The 25,413-nt window shown below is 40.1% G+C and overlaps 1 protein-coding gene across 10 annotated transcripts in view; it reads right to left on the bottom strand.

Moving 5' to 3' along the window:
- bru3 (CUGBP Elav-like family member bruno 3) overlaps positions 1–25,413 on the bottom strand; it is an 854,644-nt gene that overhangs the window by 154,751 nt on the left and 674,480 nt on the right. The window contains exon 1 of one of the 10 annotated variants that reach the window (XM_019042676.2): positions 18,530–19,362. The exons of 5 other annotated variants lie outside the window; for them this stretch is intronic. In XM_019042676.2, the coding sequence (XP_018898221.1) occupies positions 18,530–18,586 (57 nt within the window). In that variant the 5' untranslated portion in view covers positions 18,587–19,362. Of the gene's footprint in view, positions 1–18,529; positions 19,363–25,413 lie in introns of those variants that run through there. 4 more of the 10 variants (XM_019042673.2, XM_019042679.2, XM_019042678.2 and 1 more) reach the window with 4 other exon arrangements.

The following is a 25,413-nucleotide window of genomic DNA, read 5'->3' as shown; positions in this document are numbered from 1 at the left end:
GTTGCCACGTGCTGAGGCTGTTTCTGTTACGTCACAGGAGAACGATGTACAGGGATTTTTACGTGCCGGTGGTACTGAGAGAGGTTACGTCAATAAATTTCTTGAATTCGATTCAATGCAACGGAGAAGTCCTATATTGAGTATGAGAGAGATAGTTTCACTGATATCTCTGTCCTACACATAGAGTCAATGAGCGAGGTCCGTTATGGTAGTCTTTGATATACATTTTCAATGAACTCTCATAAGATTGATATTATACTACTGAGTTGCTGCCTACACGTCGTAGATTAGCTGGATTGAATTTTGCAAGAAGAAACCAAGATCAACCCAATATTGCTAGGATTGTGCTACTTACATTTTTTGAAATGAAATTACTAATATCTTGCAAAAATTTACATTTACCATGAGTAAATTTTCGTCTTGGAACTATACTTTTTTGGGAGTAAAGATAAAACTCGTTTAGATGATCAGTTTCTATTGGGTAGAAAAAGTTGCACAATCGTAGCGACACTGGAATACTGTTGGTTCTTTTTTGCAAAATGCAATCCAGTTTCTTATCCTATTAATTGGATTGCATTTTGCAAAAAGGAACTACGAGTATTCCAATGTTGCTAGGGTTTTACAACTTACATTATTTGCAAAAAATTACTAAAATCGGGCGAAAATTAAATTTATAAAGGTAATTTTCGTCTTAAGTCTTCGTCTTCTTCGTAGTTTATTGGGAGTCAAGATAAAACTTGTTTGGATGATCAGTTTCTATTTGCACGGTAGAAAAAGTTGCACAATCGTAGCGACATCGGAATACTCTTGGTTCCTTTTTGCAAAATGCAATCCAGTTTACTGTACACTACGATAACTTATGCTACTCAGATGCAGATCTTGTAGCAGCGCAACTTAGTGGAGGAGTATTGTCCCAGGATCATTCAGTATCATCGCAATGTTCCGCTACAAATCCTTCCTCAAATCGCTTTTCAGCCGATGGAACAGATTCTCCGGGCAAAATTCAATCTCGGTCTACAAAAGATAGTCCACACTGTATTTTTTAACGTCGGAACGGGTCCTTGGAGTCCAATTTCTGTAAAGCTAGCGCTACAGTGTCGAGAGTGGATAGACATTGTCTCACCGCTGCTGTGAAGTGCTAAGAAACAAGTGAGCGGCTGAATCTGCTCGGAATTTATTTTTGTTCCCTTTTTTCCGCGCATAATTCATCATTCTCGAATTCGCTTGTCACTCGCTGCGTCTGCATCCACCCCGTGCTGCGCCGCTCCAGAGGGATGCTCGGTTCTTTGCGTGTCATGTTATTTCGTTTTCGCACGTTACTTCCTCTGCCACGCGTCAGGCGACCCATCGCCCCGTTGCCACGTGCCCAACCCGGAAGAGAAACGAAATCGGTCGCCTAAATGGACTGGATTTTGCAATAAGGAACTACAATTTCTGGCTCAGTTTAAGAACAACGTATGTATCATTAGTTTCTTTATGTAAGTGCGTGTTTTTACAGATGAGCCAGAAATTATGGTTCCCAATTGCAAAATGTAGTCCAAATACTACCGGGCTACGCTTAAAGTGAAGGGCCGCAAGATTTTGAGGGTTCGATTTATAAGTGCTCAGATCTTGAAAAAAGTTACTTACGGTAACCGAGGCACTGATTTTAGAATGTGAGCACGATCGAGCTCGAAAAAATTAGGTTAGGAAGTTATTTTTTCATGCGAATTTAGCTGCAAAGGCTAACCGTGTTTTCACGGAATTTCGGAATTTCATTTTTTCAGTTCGGATAACAAATAATTTAGGCAAATAGAAAAGGAGTGTATATTTGTTGCAGACAGGTACCAATCACCGGCAATTTGCACGTAGAATGCGAGTTAACTCCTCAAATCGCAATAATTTGTATAAACGTGTTAGGATTTTCATTGGCCAAGAACTTCAAATGCACGATCTCAACTTGGAGCGCCTCTCAATCCAGGTGATACTTTCCGCTTTGTTTGGTAGTTAATTTATTAGCCTATCCAAACTGAATCCAGCTGAGATAACTAATTTCGCTGCACGCGCTTACGAGCACAGTTACACATTTCCGTGTTTAGTGTTACTCTAAGTTACTTTTTTTTGTCAAATCAACCCAAAAGCCTTGGTTGCTCAACACAATTTAATGTCGAATCGACCCAAACCGTAGGCTACTCTGAGATATTGGGGCATGAAGGTAGTGTCCTGTGGAAATTATGAACCCTTGTTTTCGTCTTAATACTCAGAAATTGTGCCTCGCAAGTGGCTAGCGCGTTGGATCGCCACTAATTGCGCTGCTGCGATCCATTTTCAATCCTGGTGGCTGCTGCGTAATTTTTAACAAGGTCGCAGATTTTCAACTCGAAGATTTGGTCCCTTCAGCTCGAAAAAATCAATTCGACATGGGGGAAACTAAACATAAAATTGGACGTATTTGTGCTAAAAGGAACTATGTTGCGCACAAACCCTAAGCACAGAGTTCCTTTTAGCATAAGTGCATGTAATTGATCAACAGCTTGTGTTACTTAGTGTTTTACTTCCCAAAACAAAATTTTGGTTACTTTTTCTTACTGTGAGTATGCTAGAGGGTCCGGCCTCTGTGAGTCTCCCCCTCAACCTCTTTGTGAACCAGTGCTACCAGTTTCCGGAACTAGTACCGAATTTCCGAACTTTTGAGATTTTCCTGAATTTTTCCCGGAGTTTTTGAAATTCCCAAAATGTTCCGGATCTTTTGCATGTACCGGAACTTTCTCGGAACTCTTGAAAAAATCTTAAAAAAATTCCCTTCCGAATTTCGGAACACTTGAGATTTTCCTGAACTTTTGAAATTCCGGAAACGTTTCGGATCTTTTACATTTTCCGGAAATTTTGAAAAATCCATGAGGAATTCTGGAACCTTTAACGGTCATGGAGTGGGGAGAAATGCGAACAAAAAAGTTCCGAATCCCGGAACTTTTGAGGACACGGAACGGGAACATCGTTGTGGACCCATTCTACCCGTGATCGCTCCACGCACAGTACGTGGACCCCCCCCCCCCCCCGGGGTTATTTAGGGTGCAGTTTGGCAACGGGGCGCGAGGTGGAAGACGGACGAGGGCTGCCTTTCCCCGTAATTACGCTCCCTTAAACAGATCATTACTGAATCCACCGCTTCCTCTCCTGACGTAATGCGGGCGACGAGCGGTGTTTGCGTCCCATGGGTTTTCGCATCCACCCTCTCCGCAGAGGCGCCTTCCCCGTCATTTCTTTTAGGATAATGAAATATTGTTGTTTTTCGTCTGATGTACTTTAGCCATCCGCCGCTCTTTCAATTCACGATCGCTGCCAAACACCCGACGAGGGATCCCGCGAAATCCCCTCGGAAAGAAAAACCTAACTTCATTTTCACGCGAATCCTAGAAAACCTCGAGTTATACGTTCCACGGGGCTCCTCTCAAACAGCACTTACGTCATTTTGTCGATGGTTGGGCTGCCTCATTTCCACTTTCACGCCCCTCGAGGTGTCAGCGGAGAATCCTTGTCAGGTTCGCCTGATATACAGCAACATTTGCGTCGGGATATAAGATTATGCGTGCGACTAGGCAACGGGTTAGGCAGCCCCCGAAAATTTCCTGCTTGACTGGCAAACGTCCACAAATGAACCCCCTCCCCGAACCATGATTTAATTTTGATGGTATTGAAAAGAAGAAGAGATTCCCCCACAACTTTCGGGCTGTTTGCGGAGTAACAAGTCCTCATCCCCCTCTTCTTACGTCACGGGTGATTTTCCAACTTGTATTGTGACGGAAGAGGACAAAAAAGGAATCCTATTACCTCTCAGTGCAAAATTCAGTGAATCTCCTTAATTTGTATTGGCAGCATATTGAGAAGAATGAAGTCTATGGTTTTTAGTCCATACGATTGACACTTTATTGATACTGCATTCCTGCTGAGTCCGTTCGTAGTCTCCCGATAATGTTACATTCAGGAATCGTTATACTTAACGTGCGCAAACATCGTAAAACAAAAAAATGTTCCACGTCATACACAAAAATAGGCGTGCTTCGCGATGTATGTATCGATTGATTTGCCATTTAAACGTATAAAAAAGGACCGATAAAGAGATCGAACACCTCAATTGGACGTATTTCTGCCAAACGGAACTATGTGCATTATGACGTGAGCCCTGATATGCACATATTCTCATGGGTCTCAGGGCTCATGTCCTGTTTCCGTTTCCGACGACACGTTCTAATTCAGAGAAGTTCCTTCATTATGAGACAGACGGCATCAATCAGAATGGGCCTAACTACAACATTAGACGTTACCTGACTGTCTCTTGAATTTTATGTTTTGGAAAAAAACCAAACAACATTTACTTTCAAAAACGTGTGGTTAAATTCTACAAAAACTAAATTAAATGCACAAGAAATCTCTCAGCACCATATTGCTCAGTTTCCCTGAAAACACACAAAACGTGCACGGAAATAAAGCAACATGCAATGAAGTTAGTCTCCCTCTGATGGTTAAATCCATCCAGATAGTGCAATTTTCGAAGCAAGAATGGACCATGATCCCACAAAACCGCCACGCAAGTTTTAACGAGGAGCATGTTTCCGAATCACCATGATTCTCGAATTTCGTCGCCTCTTTTAAGTAAGAGCGTAAACTGCTTGTTGAGTTGAGCCCTACTGTCCATACAGCTACATGCTTTTTGGGGCTCACGTGGAGATAAAAATACACCCTCGCAACAAAAGAACAACGATTTCAGGATAGCAGCCGCTCCTCATCCTTGCCTCTTTCTGAATCGAGAGGGACCATCGAACGCCGCACTCTGGACCAAACATAGGAGGAGTCAGACAAAATCTGAAAACGTTGAAAGTTTGTGTTTTCGAAAGTATGACACAAAATAGTTCAAGAGTGGTCCTATTGGGGTTTTCGTGAAATTTCCTTTGAGAAACACCCCTTGAAATGGAGATGTTGCATGTGTGAGAAATTTGCGATTTGACTATTGATTCTTATGCAAAAGTTCGCGAGAAACACGATAGTCCCACTGATTTTCTCTGAAATCAACTCCCAAGCTCAAAAAACGCTCACAAAGTTGAGGCTGTAATGGAGGGGATCCCACGCTATCCTGAGAGTCCACCTCTACATCAAGACAAACTCTCCATGCAAAAATAGGGGGCAAAAACATTAGCAGGGTTGCCGTGTTTTCAGTTTTGGAGTCCCCAAATAAAGTGGCAGCCCTGTCAATGTATTTGTTCCTTATCTTTGAATGGAGAGTTTGTCTTGATGTAGAGGTGGACACTCAGGATAGTGCGGGATATCCCTCCATCACGCCCTCAACTTTGAGAGATTTTTTTGAGCTTGAGAATTGATTTCAGGGAAAATCAAGTGGCACTATCGTGTTTCTCGCGAACTTTTACAAAAGAGTCAATATTCAAATCGCAAATTTCTCACACATGCAACATCTCTATTGTATTTGTGGCTATATCTATGTCGCAGGCAATTAGCAATCGCCGATAATATGCGAGCGGTTCACATGTTGTTTCAACACATCGCAATTTAATGCGCATCGGCATAATGCAATTTTTAAGAGTTATGGTCTTCAAAAGTATGAGCTCGGCTTGAATGCACCTTCATTTTTCGCGATACTCTACGCTTTGTCACGATGTTAGTTTAGTTGCCTGTCCGATACCCCGCTGATGTCACGGAGTTCACTGCACGCTCTTCTGAGTGTGCATTTTTTTAAGGATGAAAAAGTGTCTGTTCATATTATAGGCAACATAATCAGCACTCTAATCTTGTTCTTTTATTTTTGAATTATATGATTTTCTATATTTATCCACCACTGGCTTGCAACTTGCCGGCGATTGCTAATTACCTGCGACATATAAATAAAAATTTGAAATTTTAGCCGAAAAATTCTTGTCCAGCCTCTCCGATCAGCTCGATCCACCGTGCGCCGCCTGTCCGTGCTCGAGAGGGAACGGAGGGAAGGGATTCCAAGCGGCCGCAAAAAACGTGACAAAACAACGTAACTCGATGTATACGAGAGACCCGGTAACTACGTCGCCTTACGAGCACGAGGAGTGGGCTGAAACAGCAGTTACGCCTTTACGTCGGGCGGGCTGGGAAAAATGAGCCCGCAAATACCGCGAGTCCATTTTCCGCCCCTTGTCACTTACGAGCTAAATGATCGCCCCCGGCAAAAAGTTAGCCCTCAACTGTGATTCGCGAACTCCGCTCGCACTCGCGCCTTTTTTTCCTCCTCGGGTTCTCCACATTCGTTACGGAAACAAAGTTGAAACACTCGCGCGAGTGAGCGAGACACTCGCGCGTCTCACTCGCGCGTCTTGACGAGAGAGGGAGAGAGAGAGAGAGAGAGCACGCACGGCACGGTGTTCTGACGTTGATATAGCGATCTCTCCGAATCAAGAGACAAAGTTATTTTGAATATCAAGTGGAAGCTCGCAGTTATCTCTGGCCGCGGGGAGGGGGGGGGGCGAGGGGTTGGGGGTTGCCCTCACGCCACCCTCGGAGAACTCCGCAACTTTGCCCCCTCCCCCCTCCATCAATTTCAAAACTACATCAATCATTTGAAATCTCAATCCTTTCTTCGGGGTTATCTTTTTCTCGCCTCCGCTTTTTCACTTTCGGCCTTTCGCCTCGCGATCCGGGACCTTTGAGTGGGTTCCTTGCGGTTTCGGAAGGAGGTGTGCGGGACGATTTTCGATGCAAGTTTAAACGAAAGCACGGAAAAAATGATATTGCTGATTTGATAATTTCTCAGTAAAAAAAAGTGTCCGACATGTTTCAGTGTAGATTTTACGATAAAAAAAGCCCCTGTAGTCAAATTAGCGTAAAAATGACTAACAAGGTGTCTACTAAAACATGCTGACCAAAAATCAGTATTTTTACAGTACTTTTTCAGTACATTCTCAAGAAATGCAGTACCTCCTCAACACAAAAATTCAGTACTTTTTCAGTACCTTCAATTAACGAAATTCAGAAAATTTCAAAAATTTGAATTTCTCGCTCAAATTGCGACAAAAATGACGAAAATTCCGGACCTTTTTGCGGGATTTCCACATTTTTCAGTTTTTTCGGACCGCCTTTAAAAAATCAGTACTATTTCCGGACTTTCCGGAAATTCCGCACATGTAGACACCCTGGCCCAAAATTTCTGCCATAGCGCTAATTACTCAATTTTTATATTTCCAGTACCGAATTCCGTTGCCCCGGGGCCAGTCACATCCATCTGAATTCGGATTGGAGATGGACCGAATCCCCCGATTACTATTCAAATGAGATTGTGGAGCTCAAACTGCACAACGGAATCCAAATCCGGTGGCAATTTATGATGCGACCCTTAAGTCGGCCGTGCCCCAGTTTAAAACGGGCTGTTTTACCGGAGTGCGGGACCTAATCTCGCCGAGGGAGGGTTTCGATACAGGGGTAGTTGTGTAGGGGCTCGGAGGATCCTGCCGCGGATGTGAAGCTCCGGGCCCGTGAGGGGGTGGAATGGGGCGGGGGCGGCCGAGAGCCGCGCTTAGCCCGACTTCGCCACCCCAAAAAAGCGCTGAGAGGGAACTTTGACGTCGTAACACGTGTCGAAGCCACCCCTGTTGCCGCTACCACGCGCACGCCATGATCCCTGCACGGGGACAAGTTTCCTCTGAAACATGTTCGAGAAACAATTTTTGCTTTAAATAATTACCTCGTCGGATTTTTTTTCGAGATATCCGGAACTCCCGCTGTCGCTCAGCGGCGGATCCAGCATTCTGGCAAAACTGGATTTCTTCCATTTAAACCTATGCTAAATAACTTATTCTTGTTAGAGCACCTCTGTCGTGCTAAGCAAGAACACCGTAAATCCATCAAGATTTTCCCGCTTTTTTTGGAACTTGACACTTCATTTAAAAAAAAAAAATAAAAAAAAATAAAAAAAACTGTCTTACCTATGCACCTCAAATTTGAAGGTTAAGTTCTTATTACTTGCGAGAGAACTCTGTAAAAACATTGTCCCAAGGTACACAAGTTTTTCTGCTATAATACATTGATCCTAAAAAAATTAAAATGGCGTTTACGGCGTTTTCGCGTTGCACGGCAGACCTGGCCCCAACAATAATCGAAAGATTTACATAAGTTCAAATGGGGGAAAACAATGTTGCCAATACGCTGGATCCGCTAATGGTCCCGATACGATTCTTGCAACGGCGGATGGCACCCGAAGGAATTGACGGGAATTCCGGTTGTCATAAAGGGGATTTGTTGAAAAAAATTGTCAAGAGTATGGTCCTGGAAGCGCTTTAGGATTCTTTTCTCTGCGGTCAGATAGGTCAGGTTTATGTAAATCTGAGAAAGTTAGTTCTTGGTTACTTTGATCGATGTTATTTTCTTCGCTCGTCAAAAACCCATGAAATTGATTCGATTCATACTAGCTTAATATACTTCATAATATACTCATATTTCTAACTTTTTAGCTATAAGCAGCTTCTTATTATAGCTTAATAATTATATTCTAATTCAATGATTCAACTAATCGATGACTGAAGTCGAAAAAGGCGTACCTTCGATTCCAACGTCGCAAGGCTTTGAACATGTTTTTAAGAATCAAACTAACCGACAGTTTTTCTTTGAGATTCTGTACGTTTGCTTTCTTTCACAGAGTAATATTCACCGAGAGTATCGAGGAGTTACCTAAGTAATTTTCTCTTGATAGAAAAAAATATTTGACCATTTGCAAACAATGGAGTCAAAATGCAAGTTTTTATTCGACTATCCATCACATCCAGGTATTTGGATTTTTAAGCTAAAATACACTAATGGGAGCGAATTATATTTTTTGCAAAAAAATATGAAGTTATTCATGTACGAGGCTACATTCAAAAGTAAATTTCCCTTTTTTTTGAAGGTAACAAATAAGAAACCAATGAATAAAAATCGAAAACGATACGTATTGTGTAAAATTTCAAATTCCTCCGACATTTTGTCGATGGAAATGACATGATTGACGTGCCGCGATAACTCTGGTGCAATTTGGCTACTTTTAGGCCGAATCATGTACCGCTACGCAAGACACAAGTCTAGCTGCAAAGTTGAATGAATGAAATTTAGCAACATTGGAGGGTGAATGGCTCGTGGCAGTCCACTGCCTTGTAATGGCTCAGGAGCTTTCATTTTGCGCACCCTTCCTTGTACAGATGTAACCCACTTCCTCAAACATGCTTGCCACATAGTGCTAACAAAAAACGCCTACTTAAGGCTCAGCAGTGCAAATAATGATCGATTTCCGTCAAAAATAACCACTATAATATGCATTTTTCTCAAAAAATCTCACTGAGCACATAACTTCGCGTATTCTCCAACGTTTTCACCAGTGAGGACTTCAGTTGTCGGAACAAAATTCCGTTTTCTATGACTCAAAAATCCTGATGCCTGCAGTGAAAACATCGAGGTCCCACTGACATGGATCGAAATTCAGTCCTTGCCACCAAAGTTCCTTTTCTTCCGTATGCGTGAAGTTTCGTCAAGAGACAACATTTAAGAGACTCCGCAGTAACAATCTAAGCAATATATTAGAGTGAAGCATAAGTTAAAATCGGAGGTCGACGCTAATTTTTGCCGCATGAGGATTGATGAGCAACTCGTTTTTCGCCTCATGATGACTGATGGATGTTGCGGTGAGCACTTTGCTGAGCTAGCTTTCGTACATGAGGATTTCTAAATCATTTGTTCAACTCCTCGATCATGAGTCATTATTCGGCGAATCTAAGCGATGACTTCCGAGAGCAACTTTTACACTAGAGGGAAGATATTGTCACCTTCCGGCCAAAGTATCACAAGTGCCATGCAACGTTCCAAAATTTCCGCCGCCATTTTATTTTTTCGCAGAGAAATTGTATGTTGAATCTGTTAGAAAATTTCACTGCAAACTGTTTGGATGAAATTAAGTAACGCGAACTCTAATCCCGTCTCAGAACAATTATTAGGCCTCGGATTCGCCTTAAATTGTTGTAGTATGCAACACGGGCTACCGAGGACCACGAATAGTTGCGTCCAGATCCTAACCTAACCAACCCGCACTCGTTGCCTCTTGGCGTCCCGTCGACCAACTAAAATGCAAGGCAATAACAGAGAAAAAGTCGGTTGAATCTGTTTGAAAATTTCACTGAATTTTATCGGCAGTACAAAGAAGAGTCAGTGAAATTTTCGGACAGCTTCGTCGGACAATTTCTCCGTAAAAAATAAAATGGCGGCGGCAATTTTGAAATGTCGCATGGCGCTTATGATACTTCAGCTGGAAGGTGACGATAAAACAGTTCGGGGCCTCTAAAATATTTGGTCTCCGGCTTCGTCGGGGGTGGAATCTTGGCAAGCGCGCGGTAGCGAAACAAGCAATTTAGAGGGCTTTCCCGGGAACTCTTTTAATTTCTTTTAGCCGCTTATTAGCCGCTTCCGCGCCTGAAATTCAGGGCGGTGACTGAATGATTTTAAACGCGGGCTGAATAACTTGCGCTCTGGGACGAGGGTGGCGCGAGGGGAGCCCACTTTCGTGGAGCTTTTCGAATGAGCCGGGGCAGGGATCCAGCCGAGCCGAGGGAGCGGGAGGCCGTTGAAAAAGATCGCTCCCGGTCACTTCTCCGGGACTCCGTTCCGTCCCGCGCCCGCCAAGATTCAAATCTTCCCAGTAATCAGGGGTCGATGCCCTTCAAAAAGTTCACCGCAGGGCGAATTTCCCCAATTCAGAGACGCTTTTACTTATCCGCTTCCCTCCCACCCTCTCTTCTAGCGTGTCTATACGGGGCGATTCTTAAGGAGAGGTGGATCTTCGGCACTTTTCAGAGCCATGGATCGTATTCGATGGTGGTTCGATGTATCGTTTGCTTCAAAACAGTATAACCTAACCTCTACGAATTTTTATGATTTAACTTGGAAAACTGAAAATGAGGACATTCTTGACAATTTAAATTTTCATCGCCTTTTCGCACTCACAAAAGTAAAAAATCGATTAGAAAAACCCGTTCCTTCCCACTCTCTGTTCTAGCATGTCTATACAGGGCGATTCTTAAGGAGAGGTGGATCTTCGGCACTTTTGAGAGCCATGGTTCGTATTCGATATTGGTTTGTTGCGTCAAGACAATAGAACATAACCTCAAACAAAATTTTATGATTTAAGTTGGGAAAGCTGAAATTGAGGACATTCCTGACATTCGGGAATTTGCAGGTGTTTGAAATTCGATGACTTTCGTGTTTAGGTGGAAACTACTGAGTGAACTGAACACAAGGATCCTTTTGGTTCATGAATTGAACAATTATAGGAGAAGATACGACAAAATGATCTAATCTATTAAAATATGTATGTTCAACTGGGAAATGCCGCCAGATGACGTCACTAGGTGGTGCATTTCCTCACTTTTAAATTTATTTCTATACTTTTTTCCTTATCAGAAAAAATTATATAAAATACTGTGAAATCCGCTCTTTAAGCATTTTCAGATGAAGCTAAAACTTTGCATGCAAATTTTCCATTAAACTTTTCATCGCCATTTCGTATACTCAAAGACAAAATCGATTACAAAAAACCCGTTCCCTTAGATTTCTAAATTGACTTTAGGGGCTATGTATACATGTTGAATCAATCGATATTGATACAATCTCACCAGTTTGATGTATCGAATACAATCAATTCGCTGGTCCAACGATCAATTGATAAATTCCGGATTTTAGGATGTCTCTTAAGAGTTTTTGAGCATCACCTCACGCTGTAGTGCGTCAAATTTTTACACAAAATCCAACCAAGAAACGTTAAGAGCTAGTTTTAAGAGCACGTCCTGGTTGGATGTTGCTAATCGAAACGCGAAACGATTTGCAATACTCACTCGAACAGTGGTGATTCTATAAAGTTGGCAACACCATTATTCCTCCATTTAAATGTATGTAAAACAATCGGTTCTTCGTGAGGCAGCTTGTCTCACCGAAAATCGATATTTTTAAAGGATTTAAATGGAGGGAAAATGTGTTGCTAGCTGGCGAAATCGCCGCTGCACTCGAACCGTTCTTTTGCAGTTATTACGACGTATTTTCTCTGTGAGATTTTGTTTGCAACAACCTGATGCACTAAAGCGTGATGTAATGCTCGTAATCTATTTAGAAATGTCCTGAAATCAAGAAATTATCAAGTAATCGTTCGTCCATCGAATCGTTCTCCAAGAGCTGAAGAACACGTTCCAAAGTATACATTATATAGTTATCAATAAGGTAGACAGGGAGAATATTGTTGTCTCTATCTTTAAATACAAAAACATGTTTTAAAAACAGAGCTCCTGAAGAGATTATTACCTACTCATAGTAGAAAATTGCGAAAATTTGTACGATATATTTCTAGAGACAAATATGACAATATTAAACATTTGAAAAGTCAGCTAGGATTAAGCGTATAACCAAAATATACACGGTACATTGGTATCTTTAAAAACTGATATTAAGTCCGCGCTGATATAAACACAGCTCCGAGGGTTTCGAAGTATTTACGTCAATATTTTGAACCGGAGAAAAATTTCAAAAAAAAAAAAAAAAAATTAAAAAACTAAAAAAGAACACACGCATGAAGTCGGTCGTTTCTATTTATGAAGAGACCAAATGCATCCGAAATGTGCAAGATGGGGCTATGATAACAAACCACACAAACGTAAAAAGAGCTGTGCAAATGCGAGTGTGTGTGAAAGAGAAAAATGAATGATCTTTTCCGAAGAAATTTTGCTACCTGAATATTTGTACAGTGTTTAACCGTAATTTGGTGCAATTCAGAGCCAGATTTGAGCTACTTACTTGGGCAAAATTTTCGGACAAAAATGCACTCGGTCACGTTTGTGTGCAGAAAATTGTTCAGGAATTTCAACTTTATTTTAAACGCAGTGTACATATTTGTTTTGAGAAACGACGTGCAAGCGATTTGCAACTGTATGACTTGAAGGCCCGACTGAAAGGACCCAAAAGTGTTACGTGTTTTCAGACTTTTATTTGTAAGAATTATTAGCGCGTGTTCTAGTTTAATTAGACCAGTGAAAGGATGGTGACAGTGGGTTTTGAATTATATTAGGAAAAGCTAACTCCCTGAAGAGCTGTGTTAGGAAAGAATATCGTGGCGGTTAGGTGTAGCAGAGCGCCAGATACAGCGCTGTGAAAGCGGCTTAGTATGTGCTAATGTGGTTTGCTGCAGATTATTTTCGAAGTTACACCATAATATATTTAAGTATGCTCTAAAATTCCTCAGTTTAAACGTTGACTTTGCAAAGAATGGCTAGATGAAAATTCTGTAAGTGACTTTTTGATTGATTTCATTTATCAATGGAAACGACCGAATAAACTCAACACAAGGATATCCTTGGTTCTGAAATTGACCAATTGTTAGAGGAGTCATGATAGAAAGATCTAATCTGCTAAAATTCATTGGGTTAAATGGGTTGGATGGGACTATGACGAATCGAGACTACGATATCTAATCACGTCAAAAGGCAGCCGATTTTCTCTCTTTTGAATTTGTTTTTCTCCTATTTTTCATAGCATATCAAAATTAATATAAACACTGAATTTAGCTTATCAAGCGATTCCAAGTGAAACAATAATATATTCCTGCGCAAATTCTCCATTATTAACTGAACGAGTCTGACTAAAATCAGCTTAACTACATGTGACGTTGCCTGTTAACCTCTTATAGTTATTTTTTAAACAGAAAACAAACCAACACTTTCTCTTGAATTTTGGGAAGAATATATGTTCTTTGTGATCTCGGAAAAATACTCGAGGTAGCGTCAAGGTGTTATGTTGTTTAGTTTTGTGTTAAATATATAAATTGTGAGAGGAAACCATTCAACCTGAAATACAGTTAGGTCAATTCACTGAATACGGTTAATAGAGAATTTGCAGGTGTCTTAAATTCTATGAATTTCGTGTTTAAGAGGGAATAACTGAACACGAGGGTACCCTTGGTTTATGAATTGAACAATTATTGGAGAATATATGACAAAATGATCCAATCTGCTAAAATACGTGTATTGAAATGGGAAATGTCGCCAGATGACGTTACTAGGCGGTGCATTTTCTCACTTTTAAATCTATTTTTATACTATTTCCCATATCAGAAAAAAAACTACAAAAATTACTTTGAAAACAGATCTTTAAATACTTTCAGATGAAGCAATAAAAAATTTGCATATAAATTCTCCATTATAAATATGTGAGTTGCAATGCAGATTCACGGTCAGAGGCAGGGGCCGAACACTTGGAGGAAAAACGGCATGACGATTTACGAAAGGCCCTGAGAAGATGTGCGTTCAAAGTTGCTGAAAAATATCACTTACGCGATATGCCCTCTAATTAAGTTGGCAGGTGGCCGTTCCAACATTTTCATCGGTGCACCTCGATGGCATTTCCGCGGAAACCCTCTGATTACGACGAATTAAAATGTCGTATCGCCGAGAACATTAAGGCGCCCTAGGGAGCGACGTTAGCACTACTCGGGAACGGTTAAGTCGTATCTGCTCAACAGGTGAGGCCGAGATTAGCACTAGAGCACGGATCGGAGTTTGTAATTAATGTAGGCCTCTCCAGAGGCATAATCCACGTTGCGACATTGCTCCGTAAAATGTCCTTCAATATCAAGCTCAGTTATGAAAAAAATGTTATTTCAAAAAATTAATTTGAAGATAAATCGGCCTACATTTTGCAACGAGGAGCCTCTAATTCTATCTCATTTTAGAGACAACGTATGTGTCGCTCGTTAATCTTTGCAGATAAGTGATTTTATGGATGAGAATGTAAATATTTCCATATTGAAAATAATTCCGATTGTTGATTGTAAATTGTAACTATGCTGGAAAATCGTACGGACACATTCGGAACACTTTGCAATAAGAAGGAACTATTTCTAGCTCATGCGCAAATAAACCTATCGGCACAATGAAAGTAATTGCGCGTATGGTGTTTCTGATTTGAAACAGAAAAGTGATTCCTGGTTATAAATGCCGTTCAATTGTTGTTGGTTATTGATCTCGTTTATAAGCGCATTTTTTCTCAGCCAAAAATAATTTGTACAAGAAAAATCTTACTTAAAGCGTAAATTGGAAGAAAAACCTATCTCTTTTTTTTCGAGTCCATGACTATTGATTTTTGTTCCTTTACCGCTGTCCGAATAGCCTAAGGGAAATGTTCCTAGCATATACTATCATTAAACATCATCCACTTGCACAGCGCACAGCCCGTGGCACAAAATGGAAGGTCTTCCGGTTTCAATACGGGTTGGATTTGCATTCAGGGACACAAAATTAGTTGGTTTTTCATTCGGGCGGAAATTATGTAAATATTGAGGCAGATATCCGCGAAAGTAAGGGTGATTTAACACTAGATTCAGATAGTAAATAACTGAAATTTGAATTTCAAGGTGCGGTAGGGTGAGGTTAGGTTGGCCATTCAATATTAGGTGTAAAATTAATTTAAGTGATCAAAGAATTGAAAAATAAGAACTGAAATGGACGAGAAAGGAAGTATTTATAGCTGACTGGAAGTTTTCGGTTTTCGTGAGTTTTTCTGAGACTCTACTCCTAGCAGAACCGTTTGACGTATCGACCGTATCATAAAAAAAGAAAACACCTTGGTTTTGTTTTTATACAATAAAGTTTGGACAACTGCAAGTAGATGGAGTCGCAAACAGGAATTTATGTACACCGGCATAAAAAATTCTCGCTTTAAAAGTTATAATCGAAAAATATTAACTTACGGCCACTTAAATTTGAAGGTATATTAGGTTCTTAAAAAATATTCATTCCAATTTCCACATGTTAAATTTAATATATTATTATTATACTTAATCTATTCGTTTTTATAACTTCGAATAACGCATATTGAAAAACTTGCAATGCAAGTATGGACCAATTCACTTTGGAATTATTGTGTGCCTTACCAAAAAAATCAAAATTAAAAGACCGATCCAATTTTTTCGCTTTCAAACGCATTCTATTGGTTTTGAGGACTTAGATGATACGCTAAAAGAGTAATTGTCTACCTGCATTTTTTTCTGGCAATGTCCAATTTAAAAAAAAGAGAGAATTGGCAAATCAACCCTTAAAATTGAAGTTTACCATGGTTTTATCATCAAATAATTTTGGACGATGGGAAGTTGAAAATGGGATCACCTGATTTCTTATCTTAAATGATTTCTATAGGAAAGTTCATGCCACGAATAATTGTCTTTGGGCCTGAATAAAGACGGTATAAGTGTGCACATTTTAAATCTTAAGCTTTTTCATATCGAAAGTAAATATTATGTACATTTAAATTGTTACCTAATTTAATTTGAATTCTAATTCTTGAACTACATAAAGTAAAGTTTTTCTGTAAAAATCAATCCTGACGGTTTTATTAAAATTAAGTTTTTTTATATTTTTATTTATTGAATTATTTATTTCATTAATTTATTAAATTTTCAAAGTCAATCAAAACATTTAGCTAGAAAATGGTTTTATAAGACTTCGTTGGAGGTTGCACTTGTTAGTTCCTGCGTTTTACGATGAAATCGGTTTTGATAATATAAGGTGTTTTAGATGAAAATCTGAATAAAAGGAAGTAAGTATTAATTCACACATCGACTTCTCTCAGTTTAAAACACTTTCAACGGTAAACAATGTAGATTTTCAGGAGATGTGGCAACCACGCTCTTAGTTTTTATGAAAATGTAACAGCCATTTATCCCGGGGTGGATTCAATCCGCGTCGTCGTCGGCAGTTTATACGAACAACCTGTCGATTATTGCCTGTTGCAGTAACGTTTTCCACTACTTGAGCTGCATTTTTCCGACTCCCTGAGTCCTACACAGGAATTTACGACAAGTGCCTACTACAAAAATAGCAACGTCCGTGGCTCAGAAATTTAAGAGAGAAACAGAGAGAGTGGGGGGAAGCGAGGTAAAAAAACCGAAATGAATAATAAACCATTGGCTGCGTTTCAAACATTTCAAAGCAAGAGTTGTGTTCTTTGAACTCTAAAAATACAATATTTGATTGAAAGGACGGAATGAAAAAATTTATGAGATGATTTTGAGTGTTGAGATGAAAGAGGGCTATGTTGAAGCCCAGGTATTTTTTTAGAATATCAATTTTCTATAAGGAAATCTGCGGAATTGTATCCTGTTATTCATTGGTTTCAATTGCACGCTGCTTAACTGTGAAATAAGAGCGTGATCATAGAGATATATTTTTATGGGAAAATCTTTTCCGGAAAGGTTTTTTGTTCTTGTTCTGAAATTATTATATTTTTAGTGGAGATAATGAATAAAGGAAGACATAATACTAGCAATGTGCTTGGTCCTAACTGTTGAAAAAAAAACAACCAAAACACACATTAGACCGGGGAATCCACTGATATTCAAACGTAATTGCGAAGGAAATCATGATAAATTTGAGCATTAAAAAACACTGTAAATGTTCTCACACGTAATTCTAAAAGATTTCTAAATTCACAGAAGCACTTAAATTTCGACTGAACAATCGTTATGTATTGCAGTTGTTTTAATTTCTATGAAACTCCAGATCCAGGTAATTTTATACCTAAATAATTATTTTTTTTCCTTTGTAGGACACTAAAGCGAACAGAAATTCTTGGTTCTCATGACACTTTTGATCGCGCTTTATAATACGTGAATAATATGGAACCGTAAACAAAATATTAAAATCTCCTTTTTTTAATACTAATTCCTCGTCAGGCTCATCAATACCACCGCCTCATTTCTTGGAATTTTAAATGCTCTTTCAAAACGATTCAAAACTTTATTTTGAGACTCCTCATTCATAGAAAAAAGGACGAGTGCGAAGATGCGGACTTCCACTTAGATTTTTTAAATTTTGTATTAAAAAGTGTGTTCTTTACTTTAAATGGAGGATGAAATTTATTTAATAATACCCCTTGTGATGCTTGATATTTCTTCTTACAATAAAAATGAGAGAGGATCACATTTTGAGGCCCCTTCAGCAGATCCCGTCATAAACATTTAATATGAAAAAGCAGCTAGTGGTCAGGTAGTCACTTTGAAAGAGGGGAAAAACCTCAAGAGTTGTGAATACATATCTCGAAAATGTAAGCAATTCAAGAGCTTTTCACGAATAACAGGTTTAATTCAATTTAATTCCAGAGATGGAAAGTCGTTATCCTTTTTTTACGGCATCTGAAACGTTACGCTTATAAGATTTACTTTTCTTCAAAGCGTCAAAGACTTTTAACAGATCTCTTTTTAAAAAGAAGAAAACAAGAAATAAACAGAAAAAGGAAGCAAGACATTACGAAAAACAGGACAGAACAAATTTAGAGTTGAAAATTTTAATGAAGACGCACAACTAAAAAATTATAAAGCAAAATAAATGGGAAAAAAACGAAGAACGCGTGAAAAATCATAAAACTATGTGAGTAAAAATGTTAATAATTGCATTCGTTTTTTACAGCGGAACTTATTTCGTAATGTATATTGTATGTTAAGGTTCAAAAGGAGATGCGTACTTACAACAATAGCATTCATTTGTTGGACTTGATCATCTGTAAGTTCCACAATATGGACCATTTTAGAGACAACTATTACTAGGACGGTGAAAATTCAGACTTCAAGCAGCTAGAGGAGCGTTCATAATCTTGAAGTCTCCAAATCGGCAAAGAAACAAAGCACCAAAACCGACCGGGCAGAAAAACTAACCTAGGTAAAAGTCGAAAAGCTCCGAAAACAGGAAAAACTTAGAGCTTCGTGATTACAACCGGTACGTATTGCACTTGGTACAGAGACGAGATTGCGAAACAAAAAGTAAGGGATCAACAGGCGAGGAAGGCAATGTAAAAAGTTCAAAACATCACAAGTCGATTTTTTCGGGGAGGGGCGTCCGTCGTTGGGAAAACGCAAAATTGGCGGAAGCGTGAAGACTAGCGAGTATCGCCGCCAGAGAGCGGGACGGAGGGGGTTGTGGTTGACAGAGCAGACTCGGGTCGCCGGGGTGGTGCTTGAAGCATGCCCTCGCGTCGCAGGGGCAGGAGAGAGACTGGCCGCTCGGGGGAGCGCCGGAGCCGCCAACGAGGGTGGAAAACCCGCCGACCAATGAGCGGGCGCGACGGATGGGGCGGCGCGCGCCTCCCTCGCCGAGGCTGGAAATCCGGACAGGAGTCGAGCACGCAGGAAACAGGATTCCGAACGGCCAACAGAGGACGGCCACGGAGATTACCCGCCGCTAGGGCTGCTCCTTAGCCTGTTTTTAACGAAACGGGACTTACAGCCTGATTGAAGGATGAGGAGGGGATTCCTAACGCCATCTCCGAACACGAGAAAAGCGTTAACGGGGACGCTTACTGTCTGAAAATTCCACGAAAACGGAATCGGAAATATATAGGTTACGCATGTTTCTACTTCGCCCTCAATTTTCGAGGTAGGCCAGAAAACAGCCTTCGTGCTGTAATAGTTGCCGATAAGAGATAATACAAAGTTAAGGTTAGTTTTTAGCGTGTTTTTAACCTGGTGGCTTCGAAGGGGATTCCTAACGCCATCCCCGAACACGAGAAAAGCTTTAATAGACGCTTTCTGTCTGAAAATTCCACGAAAACGGAATCGGCCTGGAGGAAATATATGTATAGGTTACGCATGTTCCTACTTCGCCATCAATTTTCGAAGTAGGCCAGAAAACAACCTTCGTGCTGTAATAGTTGCCGGATAATCTGAAGTTAACGTAGATCCTTAGCGTGGTTTTAACGTAAGGGGACTTACAGCGTGATTGAAGGATTCGGAAGGGATTCCTATTGCCATTAAGCAAGAGAAACGCTTTAACAGAGTCACTTTCCGTCTAAAAATTCTAGGGAAACCGAAACGGCCTGAAGAAAATATTAAATTTACGCATGTTACTAATCCGCCTTCAATTTTAGAGGTAGGCCAGAAAACAGCCTTCGTGTTGTAATAGTTGCCGATAAGAGATAATACAAAGTTAAGGTTGGTTTTTAGCGTGTTTTTAACAAAAGGGGACGTGCAGAGTGACTAAAGGATTCGAAGGGGATTCCTAACGCCACCTTCGAGCATGAGAAAAGCGTTAACAGAGACGCCGTCAGTTTGAAAATTCCACGAAAACGGAATCGGCATGGAGGAAATATACAGGTTACGCATGTTGCTACTTCGCCTTCAATTTTCGAGGTAGGCCAGAGAACAGTCTTCGTGCTGTAATAGTTGCTGATAAGAAATAATGCAAAGTTAAGGTTGTTTTTGACGAAGGGGTTGTTTCGGTGGAGTTCCGAACGCGATTTTGGAGGATGAGGAAAGCGTTACTGTTTCGCTTTCAATCCATGTAGGTAGGTCAGAAAACATCCTTCGTGTTCGAGGAATTTGTTTTACATTATCTTGCAGGGTTAAGAAGAAATTTCTGAAACATAATTTTTAATTGGCAGAGAGGGTACATACAGTACACGAATATTTTCGTTTTAATTGCAGAAAATGTATTTTAGAGACCCCTCGCCGACGATGCAAGCTATGTAATTGAGTGAGGCAAAATTTAAATTCGGAGGTTAACTCGGTGCTTGTCGCCTCACAATGACTCATTAAAATCAATTAGGATCCGCGTAGTGATGACTGATGAGTGTCAATGTGAACAGTTGATCACTTTGTTAGGTGAGTTTTTGAAAATTAGATTACGATTGCTAAACCAGTTGCTGATCTCTTTGGCCATCACTGCAATCTGTCATCATTGGGGAATCCGAGCATTAACTTTTGGAAGTAACTTTTGTATTGAAAGGAAGATATCAGTGCGAGGTCTCTAAAATATACAAGGTGTAGGATTAATGCGCTAGACTTCATGGATCGATTTTTTGATCAAAGTAATACTTTTTTGTTCATACATTTTTTTTCTGAGAATTCTTTTTTCGACTCTACAGCCCATCAAAGTTGAGGATTTCCCTCCGAAAATTGCCCATAACTAATAAAAATTGATTTTAGGGACTAACTTCTAGCTTCCTCTTCATTTTATGTAGTTTCAAAAGCCCATGAGTTTGTGGAAAGACAGTAGGCAGCATCTGTACATTTCAACATCGGTCAATGGGTCAATTTTCATTGACTTTTGACACTTTGGGACAGAGTTATGGGCACATTTTGGGGGAAATCCTAAACTTTGATGAGCTGTAGAGTCGAAAAAAAGCATTTTCAGAAAACAATTTATGGAACAAAAAAATCTTATTTTGGCCCTAAAAATGTATCCCGGAAATCTGGCGCATTATTCCTCGGACACCCTGTATAGTCTCTAATTTTGATTATTTTTACGAGATATTATTAAGGTTGTATCCTCCCCCCTCTCGCAAACGAATTTTTGTCTGCTCCGAACCAACTCCTCCATCTATACTTTGGCTGAAATAAATTCCACCCTCCCGATTTGAGTGTTATATTAATGTCTCCTCCAACCACAAACGCGATAATCATGACTCAGCGAATCCATCCAGCGTTAAGGCATCCCGCAAATGAAACAGGAGTATCGAGGCTGAAAAATACGCACAATTTTTTCGTCTCACCCCCGGCAGAGCCTTTTCACTGCCTCCTACACCGGGTCGGTCCGTCTTTCGGTGACAATCAATCAAATCCCATTTCGCCCGAACAACTCACAATCATTATAAATATTGATTCCCCGCACAATTCACGATCGGGCCTCTCGAGTTGTCAACGTTTGTCGTCAACGATATCTCAATCCTCATGATGCTCCGAATATGAGCTAGTGAAGGCCATTCTAAAGAACATCAAAGGTCAACCACCGAGAACATTTTTCGATTAAGGAGATAGGAATAATAAAAGGCTAGATATACAAAATTCCAAGTCACATCAACAATGTTCTCTTCTACATATCAAGTTCAAGTAGCATTAATTATAAACCTGCAATGAGCCACTAGACAAGTTCTGAAGTAAAAGAAAACGTCAAATTTTCCTCTCCAAAATCTTCCATAGAAAACAATTCACGCAAAGGGGAAATTTGAAATCAACTCTTGAACAAGATATTAACAAGTCTTTGAAACACAAATCAAATGGAGATTTGATTATAGGAATGACATCATTTGTATTTTTGCCATTCAACTAATGATAATAGAAAACACTTATATATCTGGCCCAGGAGTTGATTTTTAGACTTTTCAATGTGTATTCGTTTTCATGGTGAAATTTTGAAGAGACAATAAGTAACAGCGTGCTTTAATTCATATGGCTTGGTTGCACGATCAAATTCCCGTCAAATTCCGATCAAATGGTGACTGGTGCGCACCATCTACCATCAAATTTCTGCGGCCTGCAAAAATTTGATGGTAGATGATGAAGCTGTGGGGCTCATCCTTCATCTGATTCCACACAACCGTGCTTATTTGAATCAGCACGCTGTTTTTTACTCATCAATCTAGATAACTCTCGACCGCCATCTTGGTCATCATTTTGATCGGAATTTGACGGGACTTTAATCGTGTAACCAGGCCAATACCTTGTGTGGAGGCCCATCGCGTCTCATCGGTCCACTCGTTAAAATTCAGGGAGCCGATAAATTGATGAACTGCGGTGATTTTTGGTGTAAGAGTGGACTCTTTTCCTTTAAAACTTCAACTGGGTGATTTTTAATGACACAAATCGTATTGATTGTGTGTGCTTGTGTTATTTTCTCATCAGCTTGAATTTGTCCATCTCTTCCAAAAAACGCCAGTCCGTACAAACTGTGCGCAACAGAACATCCTTAAAATCACGGAGCAAACGAAGCCGACTTTTTCAATCAATCATCAAGCCTCGAGGCAAACAACCATCCTACGCATCGAGATGCGAATGGTGTGGTGAGAAAATTATATGCACAAGTAAATTACGGGTATGTATCTCTGAATTTGCGGAATCATTTTTTTAATTTTTAGCGTCTTCCCTGAGTCAATAACAGAACTACGGTTGACTAATCGGGAATCAATTTTTGGATGTCTCCAAAAATACCAGAGGTCAGTCGGTTATTCAACAATTAATTGCGATACTTAGTTTTTCAAAAGCCTGGACGTATTGTCCCACTAACATTAGGTTTTTCAGCGAGGAGTCCTCGCATGGTTTTTTTTTACCTAGGCACCCTCACCAACCCCTTATCACCGTGCGAAGCCCTCCGTCGAAAAATCGAAATAAATTACTGAATAAAATGATCGAGCGAACAGCTAACTTAAACATTGCTGTTGGAGTACTGCTTGAAGTTCAAAGTTGACTTGTCTACTTTAACGTTCTTCTACTTAGTCTTAATTTCATGGATGGTTAATCATCTGAAAAATTATTTGGGAGTATTTAAAAAGAGTAATCTCGGAATGAAGTTTAGAGGATGATTGATTTTTACGTGCAATGTAATGCACGACTGAGCATTAGAAAAACAATAGACATTTTCGGAGAATAATTATGGCATTATATACGTGTTCGGCGTATTTGAGACATTTCCGGACAAGGTAAAAGGCATCGATAACGGGGAACATTGGAATTTTAATCAGTGTTTTCTTTGGTTACATAGCAAGAATCGATTACTTGAGAACGATTACTTACGGTTTTTCATGAGACAGAGAAATCAACGGACAATCAAAATGGACTCACCTATAACAGAAAACAGAATCCATTGTTAGAAAGTCTTACTGAGGGGTAAATACAACATCAAATACAATTTATTGCCAAATTGGCTAGCTTTTATAGAACATGGTAGAATGATTAAAAAAATAATCGAGCTACAGGCCAAAAATTAATTGAACAAATAATATTTCAAACTACACAGCGATGAGAAATAATAAAAAACTTACAGCATCGAACCTGTATCCCAAAACTAATGACCACGAACCATCAATTTCGTTGCGGTTAAAGAGTCTCCGATAACGATGTCAAAAAAGGGCAAAGCGTCAGACGCGGATTGAGAAACGTCAGCCAAGTATCGATTCCACCCAATAACCGCCATCCGTTGCCGGAAAAAGGTATCCGGGTTGGAAACATACACTGGAGTGTTCCGCACATCATATTTCCGAGTCTTCCTTCTCTCTGAAGAGCAATGAAGGATGATGAGACGCATACATCACCCGCGTCCGCCAGCCCTTCGCGGAATAGAGCTACGAATTCAATATGCTTTTCCTGAAGCTTCAAAAGACCGCGGGAAAATGTTTGGGACACCCTCTCGCTGTCGCTGGTTAAATATACAATTCTGTACTGGTTGGCACGCCCTCTGATTAAATTTCTGAATCTTCCATGAGATTTGTTATATGATCATTTAGAGCATCACGTAAACCCTGGTGAAAATTGGCGATAGGAGCTGCGTTTCAAAATACCAGAGGAGTTCTTAAAGCCGACTAAAGAAGGCTATTGAAAATCATATAGCTGGCTGTAGAAAGCGGAGCAAATCATATAGCCGGGCTATATACGAAGCTATAAAAAAGTATACAGTCGGGCTATAGTTCCTATCACCGGGCTTTATACTTTATCGCCATTGGCTATAGAGGCTATAAGAAATTGTGTAGAAATTCGTGTGTTTTGGAAATCATTAAGTTGAATAAGGAACTACCTTAATATTTACAAAACACACATTATATTTTCCTTTAAAACATGTTTTTATTCATCAATTAAAATGAGAATAATCCATACAGAGTGTGCAAAAATTTCAAAATCATGAGTTGAAAAACGCTTACTCCGCGAGACTAAATATAAGAGCCTAACACGAAGCGGAGCGGCGACGCACTGGCGCCTACAAACCTAACAGGGATACTTCACGCATTGCGCAATGCGTGAAGTATCCCTGTTAGGTTTGAAGGCGCCGGTACGCGTTTCGCGCTCTCTGCCTGCCCGCCGCGCCGCAGCGTGCCACGGCGTCCGAAGCAACTATTTCACACCAGATGTATTGCACAGTATCATAAGAAATTGAAAGCGCTCCAACATATTAAGAATGACAGGCATCCTTCAAAAATACTGAACTTTCCTCGCAAAATAAATCAAGATACTACGGCACAAAAAGAGAACGGTAGTCCAAAAACTAACTAAGTCCTAGTATCCATATTTCGTAACGTTTAGCATAAAATTTATCGTCTGGCTGTTGCTTAATCGCCATCGGCTGTAAAAGGCTAGAAGAAATTGTACAGCCGCGGCTACAGAAGCTATTGGAAATCTTACAGCCGGCTTTAGGTCTATGGTATTTTGGAACACAGATTCTACTGCCAATTTTTACCAGGGAACCCAAGGAGGGAGTCGATAAATTTAAGTCAGTTGCTCTTAGGACTTAGAGTACCTTCATAGGGAGAGTATGAACGACTCGGAAATTTGGAGGTTAGGTTTGATCAGGTCATGTACCTTAGGGCCCAAAAAGACAGCCAACCCATGAACTCAAATTATCCAGTGGTACTAATTCAAAATCCGAGAATAGG

The sequence above is a fragment of the Bemisia tabaci genome, chromosome 4, assembly GCF_918797505.1.
Source record: "Bemisia tabaci chromosome 4, PGI_BMITA_v3".
NCBI lineage: Eukaryota > Metazoa > Arthropoda > Insecta > Hemiptera > Aleyrodidae > Bemisia > Bemisia tabaci.
The sequence above is the reverse complement of the archived record's forward strand: the minus strand, read 5'-3'. Positions and strand labels throughout refer to the sequence as shown.